The 16,637-nt window shown below is 38.4% G+C and overlaps 1 protein-coding gene across 1 annotated transcript; it reads right to left on the reverse strand.

Moving 5' to 3' along the window:
• Positions 1-12,963: 12,963 nt before the first annotated feature.
• On the reverse strand, positions 12,964-13,923 carry LOC125410678 (olfactory receptor 10C1-like). The gene has a single exon (XM_048450311.3). It carries the CDS (start codon positions 13,921-13,923, stop codon positions 12,964-12,966), a length of 960 nt encoding a protein of 319 aa, XP_048306268.3.
• Between the last annotated feature and the right edge of the window lie 2,714 nt (positions 13,924-16,637).

Here is a 16,637-nt window from a genome sequence, read left to right on the forward strand (position 1 = left end):
GGTGTGAACCAAACTCCCTTGGGGACAGTAGAATCCAGGATCCTGGAAAGGCTGCCTGAAGTGAGGACTGCTGTTTGGAGGTACAAGAAGCTTATGTAGCACATATAGGGACCTTGGTATATTGGAAAAAATCAAGTGAAAAGGTAAAATGAGAACCAAGATGATGTTCATGAATAAGAGAAAGTGTAAACAGAAAATATGGAGTGTCCTGAGTTATCTCTCCCAAAATGAGCCAAAATGTCCTGATGCCATATCTAAGAACACAGTCATTTACTGAGGGCAGAGTATTTGTCAATCACTTCCTTCAACACATACTGGGCATATCTCATCAACCAGAACACCATTGCTTCTCTTCTAGAGTTGTATCTTAAAGCATACCAAGTAAAGAAGTTCTTGTTCACATGAGAAGTACCACAGTGGATGCAAGAGAAGACTTGGAGAAATTAAGTCATACAGGTAAACACTTAAAAACAGGAATGTAAATTTACAGGGTACCCACTTGGTTTTAGAAAAAAGAATTGACTTTTCATGATATTGACCATGGCTTCTCGGGTCTCTGTTTTTGCCACCATGGACCCTACATTGTACATGCACTCACGTCAGAATAAGTGAAGCAGTTTGGATATGCATATTCTGTTTCACTTTCTAACTATTATAGATGGTGATCACCTCCTATGAAATAATCTCCCCAAGTTCTACCCACAAAATTCAAATTGTTCATCTTGATGTGGCACAGACAACATCCCCATTGGGAAGGTTCTACTTTACCATGACCAAAGTTCCCCAGAGTTGTTAGGCTGTCTGAATGGTCTTATTCTAACCAAGTAGATTAGAATAGTAGGCATTCACTACATATCTTTCACAATAGAAATGTCACTTATTTTATCAGAAGCCAATATTTTTCACATGTGCTCTAGGCCTTGGCCTTCGTGGCTTTGCATTGATCATGTCCTTACAGTCTCTTTTTTTTCCAATTCTGTTTCTTTAATAGTAATCAAGAACAGGAGTTTTTCTCCCCATTGGCCTTTATTGCTGCTTTAACATAAATACCCCTGTTCCATCCTGAAACCCAAAGTCTGATGGTGTGGGAGAATTATCTGTATTCTGTCAGTCATGTATTTTAATAAAACGTTGATTGGCCAGGCAGGAAGCAGAGGTGATGCAATGAGAACAGGAGAATTCTGGGAAGCAGGTAGGTTCCTCTGCCATTTCTGCCCAGACCACCAGAGAGGAAAGATGTAAGCTGCCCCACTGGAAAAGGTACTGAGCCATGTGCTAACGTAGATAAGGATAATGGGGTAACATAAGTTATAAGAGCTAATAAGTAGTCTGACCTAATGGGCCAATCAGTTTATAACCTAATGTAGACTCTGTGTTATTTTCTCTGGGACTTGTTGGTTGTGGGGTACTGGGCAGGAACAGATACCCCAACAAGCCAGCCCTCATGCTACAGTCCGAGGCTTATAAAGTCATTTTACAATTCTATTTCCAAAAAAATAAATCTTTAAAAGAAAAAATAAGTATAACCCACAGAATACAAGAGATAGAAGAAAGAATCTCAGGTGTTGAAGATACTATAGAGGAAATAGACTCATTATTCAAAAAACATTAAATTTAATAAATTCTTAACATCCAGGAAATCTGGGAAACCATGAAAAGATCAAACCTAAGAATAATAGGAGTAGAAGAAAGAGAAGAACTCCAGCTTAAAGGCACAGAAAATATATTCAGCAAAATTATAGAAGAAAACTTTCCCAACAAAAAGAAGGATATCCCGATGAAGGTACAAGAAGCTTAGAGAACACCGAATAGACTGGATTAAAGAAAAGGCATCCCCTCACCATACAATAATCAAAACATAAAAAACATACAAAATGAAGAAAAAATATTAAGAGCTGCAAAGGGAAAAGGTCAAATAACATATATAGGTACACCTATCAGAATTACACCCGACTTCTGAATGGAAACTATGAAAGCCAGAAGGTCCTGGGCAGATGTGCTGCAAATAGTAAGAAACCACAGATGCATGTCCCAGACTACTATGCCCAGCAAATAGTATATTTCCTTCAATCACCATAGAAGGAGAAAAAAGAAATTCCATGAAAAAAAAACAGATTTAAACAGTACGTATCCACACACTCAGCCCTACAGAAAGTACTAGAAGGGAAACCCCAACCTAAGGAATTTAACTGTACCCAGAAAAACACAGGGAACAGATAATTCCCCACCAGCAAAACACAAAAAAAGGGAAACACACAAACACTATAAACATAACAGTAATTAACAACCACTGGTAATTAAGATCTCTTATTATCAATGGACTCAATTCACGTATAAAAAGACACAGGGTAAGAGAATGGATATGAATACAGGATCCAACCTTCTGCTCTATATAAGAAACACACCTCATCCTCAAAGACAGACACTACCTCAGAGTAAAGGATTGGGAAAAGGTTTTCCAATCAAATGGATCTAAGAAACAAGCAGGTGTAGCCATCCTAATATCTAACAAAGTTGATTTCAAACTAAAATCAATTAGAAGAGATGAAGAATACTTTCTACTCATAACAGGAACAATCCATCAAGATGTAGTCTCAATCCTGAACATTTATGCCACTGATAAAAAAGGACCCACATATGTAAAAGAAACATTACTAAAATTTAAATTGCATATCAAACTCCAAACACTAATAGTAGGAGATGTCAACATTCCACTCTTGCCAATGGACATGTCAAACAGACAGAAATTTAACAGAGAAATAAGAGAACTCGCAACTGTCATGAATCAAATGAACTTAACAGACATCTATAAAACATTCCACCCAACACGAAAGACTATACCTTCTTCTCAGCACTTCATGGAACCTTCTCTAAAATTGATCACACACTCGGTAACAAAGCAAATCTCCAAAGATACAAAAAAAAAAAAATTGGAGTAACGCCCTGTGTTTTATTGGACCACATGGATTGGTTAGAATTTAACAATAATACTACTCTCAGAAAGCCTACAAACTCATGGAAATTGAACAGTGAACTACTGAAACAACTCTGGGTCAAGGAAGGAAGGAAGGAAGGAAGGAAGGAAAGAAGGAAGGAAGGAAGAAAGAAAAGAAAGAAGTTATAGACTTCCTAGAATTCAGTGAAAATGAAGGCACGTTTCCAAACCTATGGGACACTATGAAAGCGATGATAAGAGGAAAGTTCATAGCACTAAGTGTCCTCATGAAGAAAATGGAGAAAGCTCACATTAGTGACTTAACAGCACACCTGAAAGCTCTAGAGCAAAAAGTAACAGACTCACCCAGGAGGAGCAAAAGACAGAAATAATCTAATTGAGGCCTGAGATCAACAAAATAGAAACAATGAAAACAATACAAAGAATCAGTTAAACAAAGAGCCGGTTCTTTGAGAAAATCAACAAGATAGACAAACCCTTATCCAAACTAATCAAAAGGCAGTGAGAGAATAACCTAATTAACAAAATCAGAAATGAAAAGGAGGAAAAAACAGACACCGAGGAAATTCAAAGAATCATTAGGTCATACTACAAAAACCTGTACTCTAGAAAATTGGAAAATGTAAAATAAATAAACAATTTTCTAGATAGGTATCATATACAAAAATTAAATTAAGACCAGATGAGCAATTTAAATAGACCTATAAACTGCAATGAAATAAAGCTGTCGTCAAAAACCTCCCAACTAAAAAAAGCCCAGTGCTGGATGGCTTTAGGGCAGAATTCTACCAGAACTTCTAAGAAAATCTAATACCTATACTCCTCTAAGTGTTCCACATAATAGAAACAGAAGGAATGTTGGCAAACTCTTTTTATGAGGCTATAGTTACCCTAATACCAAGTCACACAAAGACCCAACGAAGAAAGAGAATTACAGACAAATCTCACTCATGAACATGAATGCAAAAAACTCAATAGAATCCTGGCAAACAGAATCCAAGAACATGTACAAAATAATTATCCACCATGATCAAGTTGGCTTCATCCCAGAGATGCAGGACTGGTTCAACATACAAAAATCTATCAGTGTATAAGATAATCCATCATATAAATAAACTAAAAGAAAAAAAACATATTATCATTTCATTAGATGCTGAAAAAGTATTGGGTAAAATTCAACACCCCTTTATGATAAAGGTCTTGGAGAGATTAGAGATACAGGATCATACCTAAATATAACAAAGGCAATATACAGAAGCCAACAGCTAACATCAAATTAAATGGAAAGAAACCCAAAGACATTCCACTCTCAATCAGGAACAAGACAAGGCTGTCCACTCTCTCCATATCCCTTCAACATAGTGCTTGAAGTTCTAGCAATAAGATAACATAAGGAGATCAAGGGGATTCGAATTGGAAAAGAAGAAGTCAAACTTTCGTTAATTGCAGATGATATGATAGTGTACATAAGTGACCCTCAAAACTCTACCAAAGAACTTCTACAGCTGATAAATACCTTAAATGATGTGGCAGAATACAAGATCAACTCAAAAGAATCAGAAGCCCTCCTATACACAAAGGATAAAGAAGCAGAGAGGGAAATCAGAGAAACTTCCCCTTTCGTGATAAACAACACAATTCTTCACAGACGTTTAGAGAACAATAATTAACTTCATATGGAAACAAAAAAGATACAGAATAGACAAAACAATCCTGTACAATAAAGGAACTTCCAGAGGCATCACCATCCATGACATCAAGCTCTATTACAGAGCTACAGTAATGAAAACAGCTTGATACTGGCATAAATACAGAGCGGTTGACCAATGGAATCGAATCTAAGAGTAAGATATTAATCCACACACCTATGAACACCTGATTTTTGATAAAGAAGCTAAAATTACACAATGGAATAAAGAAAGTATCTTCAACAAATCAGGCTGTGCATCACTGGATGTCAACATGTAGAAGAATTATAACAAGTCCACATCTATCCCCATGCACAAAGCTCAAGTCTAAATGGATTAAAGTTCTCAATATAAATCAGGCCGCATTGAACCAGCAGAAAAGAAAGTGGAAAGTAGTCTTCAATGCATGGGCACAGGAGAGAAGACTTCCTAAATGTAACCCCAGTAGCACAGACACTGAGGCAACAATAAATAAATAGGACCTCCTGAAACTGAGAAGTTTCTGCAAAGCAAAGGACACAGTCAATAAAACAAAAAGACAACCTACTGAATGGGAAAAGATTTTCACCAACCCCACATCAGATGAAGAACTGATCTCCAAAGTATTCAATGAACTCAAAAAATTAGAATCAAAATTCTAAATAACTCAATTAAAAATGGGGTACAGAACTAAACAGAGAATTCTCAACAGAAGAATCTCAAATGGTCAAAAGATACTTAAGGAAATATTCAACATCCTTAGCCATCATGTAAATGCAAATCAAAACAACTTTGAGATACCATCTTACACCTGTCAGGATGACTAAGTTCAAAAAAACAAATAATAGCTTATGGTGGAGAGGATGTGGAGTAAGGGGAACACTCATCCATTGCTGGTGGGAATGCAAACTTGTACAAGCACTGTGGAAATCAGTATGATGGTTTCGCAGAAAATTGGGAATCAACCTACCTCAAGATCCAGCAATACCACTCTTAGGCATATACCCAAAAGATGTTCAATCATATTACAAAGGCATTTGTTCAACTATATTCATAGCAGAATTATTTGTAATAGTCAGAATGTGGAAACAACCTAAATGCCCCTCAATCAAAGAATTGATAAAGAAAATGTGGCACATTTACACATTAGAGTACTGCTCAGTGGTTAAAAAAAACAATTATATCTTGCATTTAGCATGCAATGGATGGAATTATAAAACACTATCCTGAGTGAGGTAACAAAGATTCAAAAAGATGAATATGGTATGTACTCACTCATAAGTGGATACTAGCTATAATCAAAGGATATTGAGTCTATAGTTCATGATCCTAGAGAAGTTAAGTAACAAGATGAACCCTAAGAAAAACATGTATAAATCCTCCTGGAAAATGGAAACAAACAAGAACACCTGACAAAATTGGGAGCATGTGGGTGGGGGAAAAGGAAGGGTGGAAGGGGAGAAGGGGAGGGGTGAGGAGAACTTGAGGGAATGTGATTGTCGAGAAGTAGGAAGGACAATGATGAGAACGAGGAAAGAGACATCTTGATTGAGGGAGCCATTATAGGGTTAGCAAGAAACCTGGCTCTAGAGAAATTCCCAGGAATCCACAAGGCTGGCTTCAGCTAAGACCTTAAGCAATAGAGGAGAGGGGGCCCCATTTTGACTTGCCCTGTAGTTAGTCAGACTGATGAATATGTTAAATATCACCATAGAACCTTCATCCAGCAACTGCTGGAAACAGAGACAGAGACCCACATTGGAGCACTGGACTGAGCTCTCAAGGTACAGTTGAAGAGTTGGAGGGATGAAAATATGAGCGAAGAGGTCAAGACCATGATGGGGACACCCACTGCAACAGTCTAACTGAACTAATGGGAGCTCACAAACTCCAGCTGGACTGGGAAGGAAACAGTATAGGTCCAAACTAGTCCCTCTGAATGTGGTTGACGGTTGCATGGCTGGGAGGGACTGAGGGGCCACAGGCAGTGGCACCAGAATTTATCTCTATTGCATGTACTGGCTTTTTGGGAACCTATTCTCTTTGGATGTATACCTTGCTCGGCCTAGATATAGTAAGGGAGGGCCTTGGACCATCCTCAAATATTTTTTTCTTACCCTTTCTGAGGATTGGATGGGGTGGGGTGGTAGGATGTGTTGAGGGAATGGGATGAGGGGAGGGAGAGGGAACTTGGATTGGTATGTATAATCAGAAAAATGATATATTTTTTCTTTATAAAAAAATCTGCAAAGTCTAAAAAAAGAAAAAATAGTAATCAAACTTTTCTGCTTATACAATAAAAGTAACATCTTCCATCAAGCATCCTGTTCTAGTTCTATCTACAAATATTTCTTTTCAGGGTCAAATTTCTCCAAAGAACTAGCTATACATAATGTCTTCTCTTCTTTTCCCTTTTGCCATTCATTTGTGCCACTCCGGTACAGCTTCACACCCATCACTACTAAGAATTTCTTTTCTGAAGTACTCAATGATGTCCAGGTTATCACACTTAATAAACTTCTGTTTGTGGTAGCTTATTCCTTAGTCAAATAGCCTTTCTTCAGCATAATGTATCAGGTTCTTATAATTAAAATATGCTCTTCTTAATGCATGGTTTGCTTTCTACCTCTCTCTCTTCCCCTCATCTATTGGAAATTCTTTATCTACCCGGTGTCTAGGTGATGGCGTTTCCATGATCCTATTCGGAGTTGTTTTCTTCCTCTAAATCATTTCTCTGAATGATTGCACCCACTTTCATGCTTTTAAATGCCACCTACATGCTGATGACTTCCAAATTTATATTTTTCAACTATCTATCTCTCCAGATTTCCAAATCAGTAGATGTAATTACCTACTTGACATCCACCACCAAATCAGAACCTTTCTGTGCAAAACAGGATGTGTCATTTCTCCTCTCCCTTGTCCTACTCGAGCATTCCATATCCGGATGAGTAGTGCAAACACTTATTCAATTCACAGCCACTGAAGAGGAAGTTATTATTGATGTTTCCTCCACGTACATCATCAAGGAACCTCATCAATTCTACTTGTGGATATATCAAATGCAGTTCAGTTTTCATCGCAGAGAGTATTCATCTAGCCCGCGTTTCAGATTTTCTGACCAACAATATTGCAATTGTGTTCTAATTAGTTTACCAACAGCTGTTAATGCTTTGCCACTGTCAAAAATTATTCTTCGTCAAGCATCCATTCAAACTAAAGATATAAAGTTAGGTCATGTTATTCTACTAGTAACCATTCAACAATTACAATCGCACAGTGAAGTCCCGGGAAACTCTTCATGGAACTGTTGCTTTCCAATCTTAGCTCTGATACTCTCTCCCATGACCACTGCTTTCTAACCACACTTGTCTTCTTTCTCTTCTCAGAATACTCTAAAGTCTTTACTACTAAAGACCTTGTTGTTAGCTCCTCTCCTCGCTACACCACCCCATCTTTTTTTAAAAAAAAAACTATTTTTTTAACTTAACTCCCTAGATCCAAATGAGAAGTAGAAGGAGGGAAAACGTGAGCAAGATACGCAGGACCAGAGGGAACCTTCATCCGACTATGGATGGCGATACAGACGGAGACCCACATTGGAGCACTGGACTGAACCCCCCAAGGTCCAAATGAGGAGCAGAAGGAGGGAGAACATGAAAAAGGAAATCAGGACCGCGAGGGGTGTGTTCACCCACTGATACAAGGGACTGATCGAATGAGAGCTCACCAAGGTCAGCTGGACTGGGACTGAACGAGCATGTGATCAAACTGGATTCTCTGAATGTGGCTGACATGGGGGCTGACTGAGAAGCCATTGACAATGGCACTGGGTCTTGTTTCCTCTGCATGTACTGGCTGTTTGGAATCCTAGTCTGTTTGGATGCTCACCTTCCTAGGCCTGGAGGGAGGGGGGAGGAACTTGAACTTCCCACAGGGCAGGAAACCCTGACTGCTCTTTGGACTGGAGAGGGAGGAGGAGAGGGAGTGGGGGGGAGGAAAGGGAGTGGGAGGAATGGGAGGGTATGGGGAGGAGGGGAGGAAGTAGAAATTTTTATAAACAAATAAAAAAAATTCAAAAAAACTATTTTCCATACAATGTATTTTTATCATGTTTTCTCCTCCCTAAATTCCTCCAAGATCTTCCTTATCTCTCTAGCCACCCAACTTTCTTTATTCTCTCTCTCTCTCTCTCTCTCTCTCTCTCTCTCTCTCTCTCTCTCTCTCTCTCCCCCAATCTAACACTTACTCTTTACCTCGATTATTCCTATTTGTCCTTTGGCTCTCTTTTCAGATGTTCTATCTTCAGATAATCCTCCTCTGATAATCTCATCATGATCCAAATAAATTACCCTTGTTCTGTGCCTTCCTAGAATCCTGCAATCTTCTTTCATAGTGTTTATGATGGTATCAGCCCCTTGAGGGATTATTATTATATAGGTGATATCCGAAGCCAAGAATGATTACAGCTTTAATACTTTAGTAATGGTAGCAAAACACTCACCAATTAACTCAAAAAAATGTTTGCTCAGGGTCTCCTATTGGGTGAGCATTCTTCTGGGTATAGAAGACACTGTAGTAAAATTCATAGTACTAAAAGTACACCTAGCATGACAAATCCAGCTGTGCTTCAGTAAAAAAAAGATCTTGAATGGTAACAGTAAATCCAAAAAGTATTTTGGTTGTATGAATTAATCTAGATAACATGACAATTTCTTAAACTATGGCACATTGTGACTACTATAGCAACAGGAGAACATCATTTGGATCTACAATGTGATAAATGAAAAAAGACAGACAAATCTTTCCGAAGATGATGATGAAACTTGGATCAAAACATTGAAAATATTATCTAGGCACTGTATAAATAGTGTATGGGTATGTGTAACTATTTACAACAGTAATACAGTAAATTGTAACGATGCAGCCTAATAGGAAATGAGACTGGAGGAGACAGGAGTAAAGTCATGGAAAACACCAAGTCCCAAGCTGAGAAGCTTGTATTCCATCCTATATAAATGTCAAATGTCTCCTATGCTAAGTGCAACTTCAAATGACTATCTCTGTCTGCAAAGGGTTTACAATCTCATGGGAAGATAGAACTTATGCACAAAAATGTGCAGAACAGTTAATGCTACACATCAAAGAAGAATAAAGTTCTTCTCTGGGGGAGACACAAAGCCAGTCATAAAAGGTTCCAAAAGAAGGTGAATCTCATGTGCCATTCTTTTTGCTTATATATCCCCCTAAAATGCTATTGGGCATTTTTATTAGGTTGTTTCAGACTAATAAATTTCTTTTAAAATTACAGTAAATAGAAGCCTTGGAGCTTCACTTTGAGATATCGTGGGTAGTTCTTTCAAGATCTATATAGTCTACAATGTTAAAATGTAAATTTTAACAATTTGACACTATGGCTATTAAATGATATTATCTTTGAGCTTGGAAACTGTCTACATTGCTCATTATTCTCTTCTTAGCACACAGCACAATTCATGGATAATATTAGCCTTTCAATAAATATTTTGATTGAATAAATGTATCCTCTCCCTTTTCCAAGCAGAATCTCCCTTTTTTATTTTTCTTCTCTCTTGAAGTGTGTAGCTTTATTATGCCATTTGATAATATTCTGCAATTGAAACAAAGACAAAAGAAATAGAAACACATGTGATTCCAATGAGAAAAAACTCAGGTATATACCAGTAAAATGAAAAAAACTCTAAGAGGAGAACAGAAAGAGAATAAAAATGCAGTAGATAGCCAAAAGTGTTAAAGGAAATTCAATCTGGGAAAAAAAAATGATGTGCTTGTAGCAATACACATGCCTGAGACAATGCTGCAAATGCTTAAGGCACATTTCTGGTTGGCTAACTTTCCTAGTACGAGGTGATACGTAAACTGCAGGAGGAGAAAAATGCCCTACCTAGCTGTGGATCTCATGAGCTATAATAATGTTCTGGCTGTCAAGATATGCCCACCAATGCAATAGTAGGACTATTACAGGGTAACTAGCTACTCTCTGATTGGATATGAGGCTTGATCTACAAGAAGGAATTCATTCCTGATAATATACACCTACTCAAGAACCTCTATGGTTGGAGAGGTCATGGGCCTTAGGGAGGAATCAATTACTGTTGTTACGTTAAATGAACATGGTATCAAACTAAACGTTTATGTTTATATGCATAAATTTACATGCATAAGTACATGCTCTCAGCCTTCTATTCTTTCCTTTTTCATTAGATGGTGGTTAATGCAGAGAATCACAAAATTCAAAGGATGGAGAATAAATGACTGTTGAATATGGCAAATGAAATGGCATGTCACCCTCTCCAAGGCTCAGGGAACATCAAGAAAAGAAGGCATGGAAAGAATAAAACAGCCGGTTTGAGGGGGACTCCAACAAAACAGTGTCTTTAGCGCACTGCATGGTGGTTATATGCAGTAACTCAGAGCACCCGGAAAATATCGAGTCAGTCAAAGCTGCAACATAAATTAGGGAGGGGCTAATAAAGTCCCACCATCACTGGGAGATGATGAGCAGTTAGTGGATGCTGGGAGAGGGCTATTCTCTTCATTTTAAAACTATACTATGTTTATTTATTCTTTGAAATTTTCATGCATTTATAGAAGGCATTTGGATCATAGTCATCTATCCCTATCTTCCCCCAACAATGCTACCTAGTTCTCTCCATCCTGTCTCCCTCCCAGCTGGCATTCCTTTTTTTTTAATTGATAACCCTCTGCATTCAATTAACCCTCTGTTGTCTTTATGTGTATGGGAAGGGGCTCCTACTGAGGCATGGGCAACTTACTAGCAGTTATGTGTCAAAAAAAAGTGACCTTCCCTCCTTTAATAACCCTCTACTGTCAATAGTTTCTTTACCAAGGGTGGAGCCTTGGGATCTCCTCCCAAATTCGTGCTGAAATTTTGATGGGCTCGATAGTATGCAGATTGTGTGTAGGTAAGCACAAGTGTTGTGAATTGATATGTGCAGCATTCATGCCATGACAAAAGTCCACATTTCACAGCTCTCTTCTTCATTAGCCAGTTATTAAATTCTTTCTTCCCACTCTTCTGTTTGTTCCCTAAGCCTTGTTGGGGGGTAAAACAGATGTCCCAACATCTATGGCTGAGTACTCCCAGTTTCTTAGCTCCCATAAACAGTAATGTGGCTCCGTATTAACCACTACCCGCTTCAAAAACAACTTTCTCAAATCAACGTTGGAAGCAACACAAATCTACAGATATAGGGCAGGGTGCCTTGCCCTCTCTTAAGATTGCAGGGGGTGGGGGAAGGGTGTGTGGAGGGAGTGGGAGGGAAGTGGGAGGAGAGGAGGAAGTGGGAATTTGGACTGGTATTTTTTAAGTAATAAAATAAAATGATAAAAAGATATATATTTTGAAGACACTTTCACAGCATTATTATTTAGGTAACAATAGGCCTCTCCTAGGATTTTCTCAGTCATGAACTTTTTGCCAGGTTTAGTGTGCCAGACATAAAATTCATCCCGTGGAATGGACCTCATATTCAGTCAGAAAGCAGTTGCTTATCCCCATAACTAGCATGTCATCAACGGTCTCATGTAGCTCTGAACATTATATGCTGCAATACCGACCTGTCTGGCCAGATGTATCAACAGGGGTGTCATTTTCTTCAGTGGTATAGCCATTGATAAGCTGCCAGCAAACATTTCTCCATTCATACTCTTGCAAGCAAGCAAATATAATTAAACCCAGTGGGCAATAAATAAATAAGTAAATAAATAACAGGGGGCTTGTTGGGAAGAAGCACTTCAGCAGAAAATAGAAAGGGGTTGAGAGAGACATATGGGGTATAAATGGACAATATTCAGCACACATACATACAAAGTTTTCCAAGAATAAAAAGATACAAAAAATCATTATAGCCTCAATAGAACCAAAATATGGACTATCCATTTTGAATTTTATTAACACTTACTAATTGTACATATTAACTTGTTTTAGCCTTACATTTCAATGAATGGTTATTGAAACATAAGAAAAAACGTTTTTGTCTCCTACGTGGTGCTCTTAGCAACATTGGGTGCATCAATTACATATCACGTGCCTCACTACACATTCCTTCCTATAAACTAGCAAGTATTTATTCCCTATTGCAGTGTAAATATGCTCAAGGAAAACTAGATTATTCTAAGTATATTAAGGAAAAACTCATCCTTAAACTAGTGATTTGGGGGCTTAGCATATATTTGGAGTTACAATAATCATAACCTACTCTATTATGCTAGCCTTACTAAGACTTTCTTGTTGATTGGAAGGTTGGTTTTGCTTCAGATTGCTATCATTTCGATTGTTTAAGTGAAGCTAAGATCATACCATTGAATTCTTAATTTTCTCACAGCCTCCTTGACATCTTTGTTTTTGAGGCTGTAGATAAGAGGGTTACACATCGGAGTGACAACAGTATAGAACAAGGAGAAGGTCTTATTGAGAGCTGGCACCTGGGCAGCCAAGGGCACAGCATAGACCAAGATTAAAGTTCCATAAAACAAAGTCACGACTACTAGATGAGAAGAACAAGTGGAGAATGCCTTTTGCCTGCCAACAATGGAAGGGATATGTAAGACCACAGAAAGAATCTTCCAGTAGGAGGCTAAAGTTAGTCCAAAGGGGACCAGGGTTACCAAGGATGTTAGACTCATGCAGACTAGGTTAACCAGGTGGGGATCAGAGCAGGAGAGCTTCTGCAGAGGCTTCAAGTCACAGAAGAAATGGTCAACCTCATTGCCTCCACAGAAAGTCAAGCTAGATAGCATAGCAGCCTGGAAGGCAGCTGCCACTGAGAAGCCACAAAGCCATGAGCCAATTGCTAGCCCCAGACTTAGGGTTCTGTGTAATAGTGTTGTATAGCGCAAGGGCCAGCAGACAGCCAAATACCTGTCATAAGACATTACTGCCAGGAGATAACACTCAGTGCTTCCCAGGGCCCCAAAGAAGTAGAGCTGAGTTATACAACCTACCATGGAGATTGCCCTATCTTCCCGAAGTAAGTCCACCAGCATCCGGGGTACAATGTTGGATGTATAACAGACCTCTAAGCCTGAAAGATTTGCTAGAAAGAAGTACATTGGAGTCTGGAGTCCTTGTTGGGTGCATACTAGTGCCACAAGAAGAAGGTTACCAGAAACTGTGACTAGATAGACAATGCCAAATACCAGGAAGAGCAAGGGGCTCAGTTCCTTGAGGTCTCCAAACCCTAGTAGAAAAAACTCAGTTACCACCATAGTGGTATTTCCTGGCCCCACTGCAGACATATGTTCCTGAGACAGTCTTAGTTTCTCCATTGCAGTGTGTCAGATCATTCTACAGATAAGATTCCCCATGTGATCCAAGTCTATCAGTGATTAGAGATCTGAACTGATGGGGCTGGTTTTTTGACTCTGGTTCTTATCAGATCCAGTTAAGTTTGCCTTTTGGAAAAGGCCTCTAGAAATTAACTGATCAATCATCCGAGTAGAGTATGAACCAAGAATGAGGATTCCAAAGAGGAAGAACCGCCTAATAAAAATGGGTTCCCCACCTTAAAGGAAAAATTTAAACTGTGAGCTGGTTAACGCCAGTAAATCTAAAATAGCAAGTTGATACTCTCGAATTCACATTCGAAGGAGATACATAGAGACCGACCATGATTCGAATCTGTTGCTTGCCCCGAAGAAATGTACAAGCAAAATACTTGCTAGATATGAACAATTCCAAGAAATGGTGGCCATCAAAACAGTTCATATTTGTGGCCTTCTTGAGTAAAGCATGCAATAAAGAGTGAAACGCCATGTCTGTTGTAGAGAAACATTCCATCATTGCTATGGGACCATCCATGTTTGTTTGGAAATGCCATCCCTGAAGCAGTTGCTTGAGAGAGTATGTTGCAGGAAACTAGGTGTTTACCCTAAAGGAGAACAAAGAATTTTATTTTCCCTAATACAATATTTTTATTAGTCATTTGGGAATTTCATACAATGCACCCCTATTACACTCACTTCCAAAGCCAAGGATTTTTATTTTTAAATATTGCCTCAGAAAATGCTGGAATTTAGGCTTGGGAAGGAAACCTAGAAGATGGTATTTCAAACCACCACTTAGATTCATACTACACATATCTAAACAAGAACATGCATGCATGCACTTACAAATACACACACATTTTGATGCAATTACACATTCAAAGAGAAAAGGCACATATATAATCTTCGTTCTCACTTCAAATTTTGGTTTATGAAGTCAGTCAATTGGAATATTGCTCCACAGGACTTGCCTGACATTTGAAGAAAATGACTATCAGGTCACCAGATCTAAATAAATAGGCTTCCCATATGTATCAGCAGCTGATCTATTTCTTCATCTTTGTTCCTGGTCTGCTTGAGAAGGCAGTGTTGGGATAATCTGAAGCACATGACCTTCAAAGCAACACTGTCTGGACCCAATCTCACTTTCTCAATGTATTGACTGTTTAACCTCAGCCAAATTACTTGACCTCTCTTGAGCCTTGGTTGATTTATTTGAGAAATACATATTATTAGGGGAGTGCCTGACACATAACAATACTAAATGAGCATTAAATATTTTTGTTTACCTGGAAAAAGTATTGAGAAAGTATTCCCATGGAAAGATTAACCATCATTACTAATCACTACATAGCGAAAATTTAAAAAGTAGTATAAATGCACAGAAAGAAAAATGCTTGTTTTTTACCACTTTAAATTTTTGCTTAAATTTATTTATTTATTGTGTCTAAAACTGTACCATAGTTCATGTGTGCAAATGAGGGGACAATTTGTGAGAGTCTGTTCTTTCCTTTTTCCACGTGAGTCTAGGAATCAAATGGAGGTTATTGGGCTTAGCAGCAAGTGCCCTAATCCACTGAGCCATCTCACAGATCCTTTTATTACTTCTTAACTACTAGCCATCACTACTTAATTTTAACACTCAATTTAACCTCAACATATTTTCAAATGCCATTAATGTAAGCTTATGCAACTCTGTGAGGCTTTAATGAGATCATGTATATAAAGTGTCTGCCATTTAGAACATATTCAATAAATTATGTCAGAACAATACCAACAATTTTCCTGGATCATCAAATGACCATGTAGCAGAGTGGCTATGGGCAGTTCTGTGTGACTCAAATGGGCATGACCTTTCCACCATACAATTGAACATAAGGCCTACTATAATTTACATGTGTGTGTATCTGCATGTGTGTTCTATGGTTTTGTGCAAAGGGACTTTAGAAACCTTTTCTCTGAAAGAATTAAAAGGCCAGCTCTCCGCAGTGCTAACTTTTTCTTCCATCACCATTCTGTACCAGTTCCCCCACCACCAACACACAAACGCTGTGGACACCCACACTGCTCTCTTTGTTCTTTTGTCTCTCATTCTTGTCCAGCTCCTGACCTTTGATTCAACCTCCTCTTTGAGGAGGAACTCAGGGTTTTCATTGGATGTTCTCAGCACAGGCTCCTGCCTCCTCTTCAAACGCTTTGGCTGACTCTCATTCACCATGGGATTTTTTTTTCAAACCTGAGGCCACCATTAACCATTTCTTTTAGCAATAAATCCTTACCCAATTCTGCTGCCACCTTCCCTTCTTCCTGAACATATTTTGTTGCTGGCTTGTATTGCTTATCACACACATCATATAATATTAATACATTAAACTGAATTTTAATAATTTGCTTTTCTAATCCATGATCCATAAAAACAGAGATGTCTCTTTTTTCACTCATTAATGAATCCCCATTTCTTAGAATATTGCCTAGCAGAGAGAAGACAGAATGAATGTTTCCTTTATAATGTGATGAGGTAGTATGATCGGATAAATAGGATTTTGTCTTTTGAGTGAAACAGAGTTATGTTCCTATCTCAGGAATATCCCCACATGGGACCTGGAACATTTCATTATATTCAGTGTGCCTCTGTGTCTCCATCTGTTAACTAGAAAGTTTCACAGACCTCTTATATCAATAAGTCT

Source organism: Myodes glareolus, chromosome X (genome assembly GCF_982192425.1).
Source record: "Myodes glareolus chromosome X, mMyoGla1.1, whole genome shotgun sequence".
Classification (NCBI taxonomy): Eukaryota; Metazoa; Chordata; class Mammalia; order Rodentia; family Cricetidae; genus Myodes; species Myodes glareolus.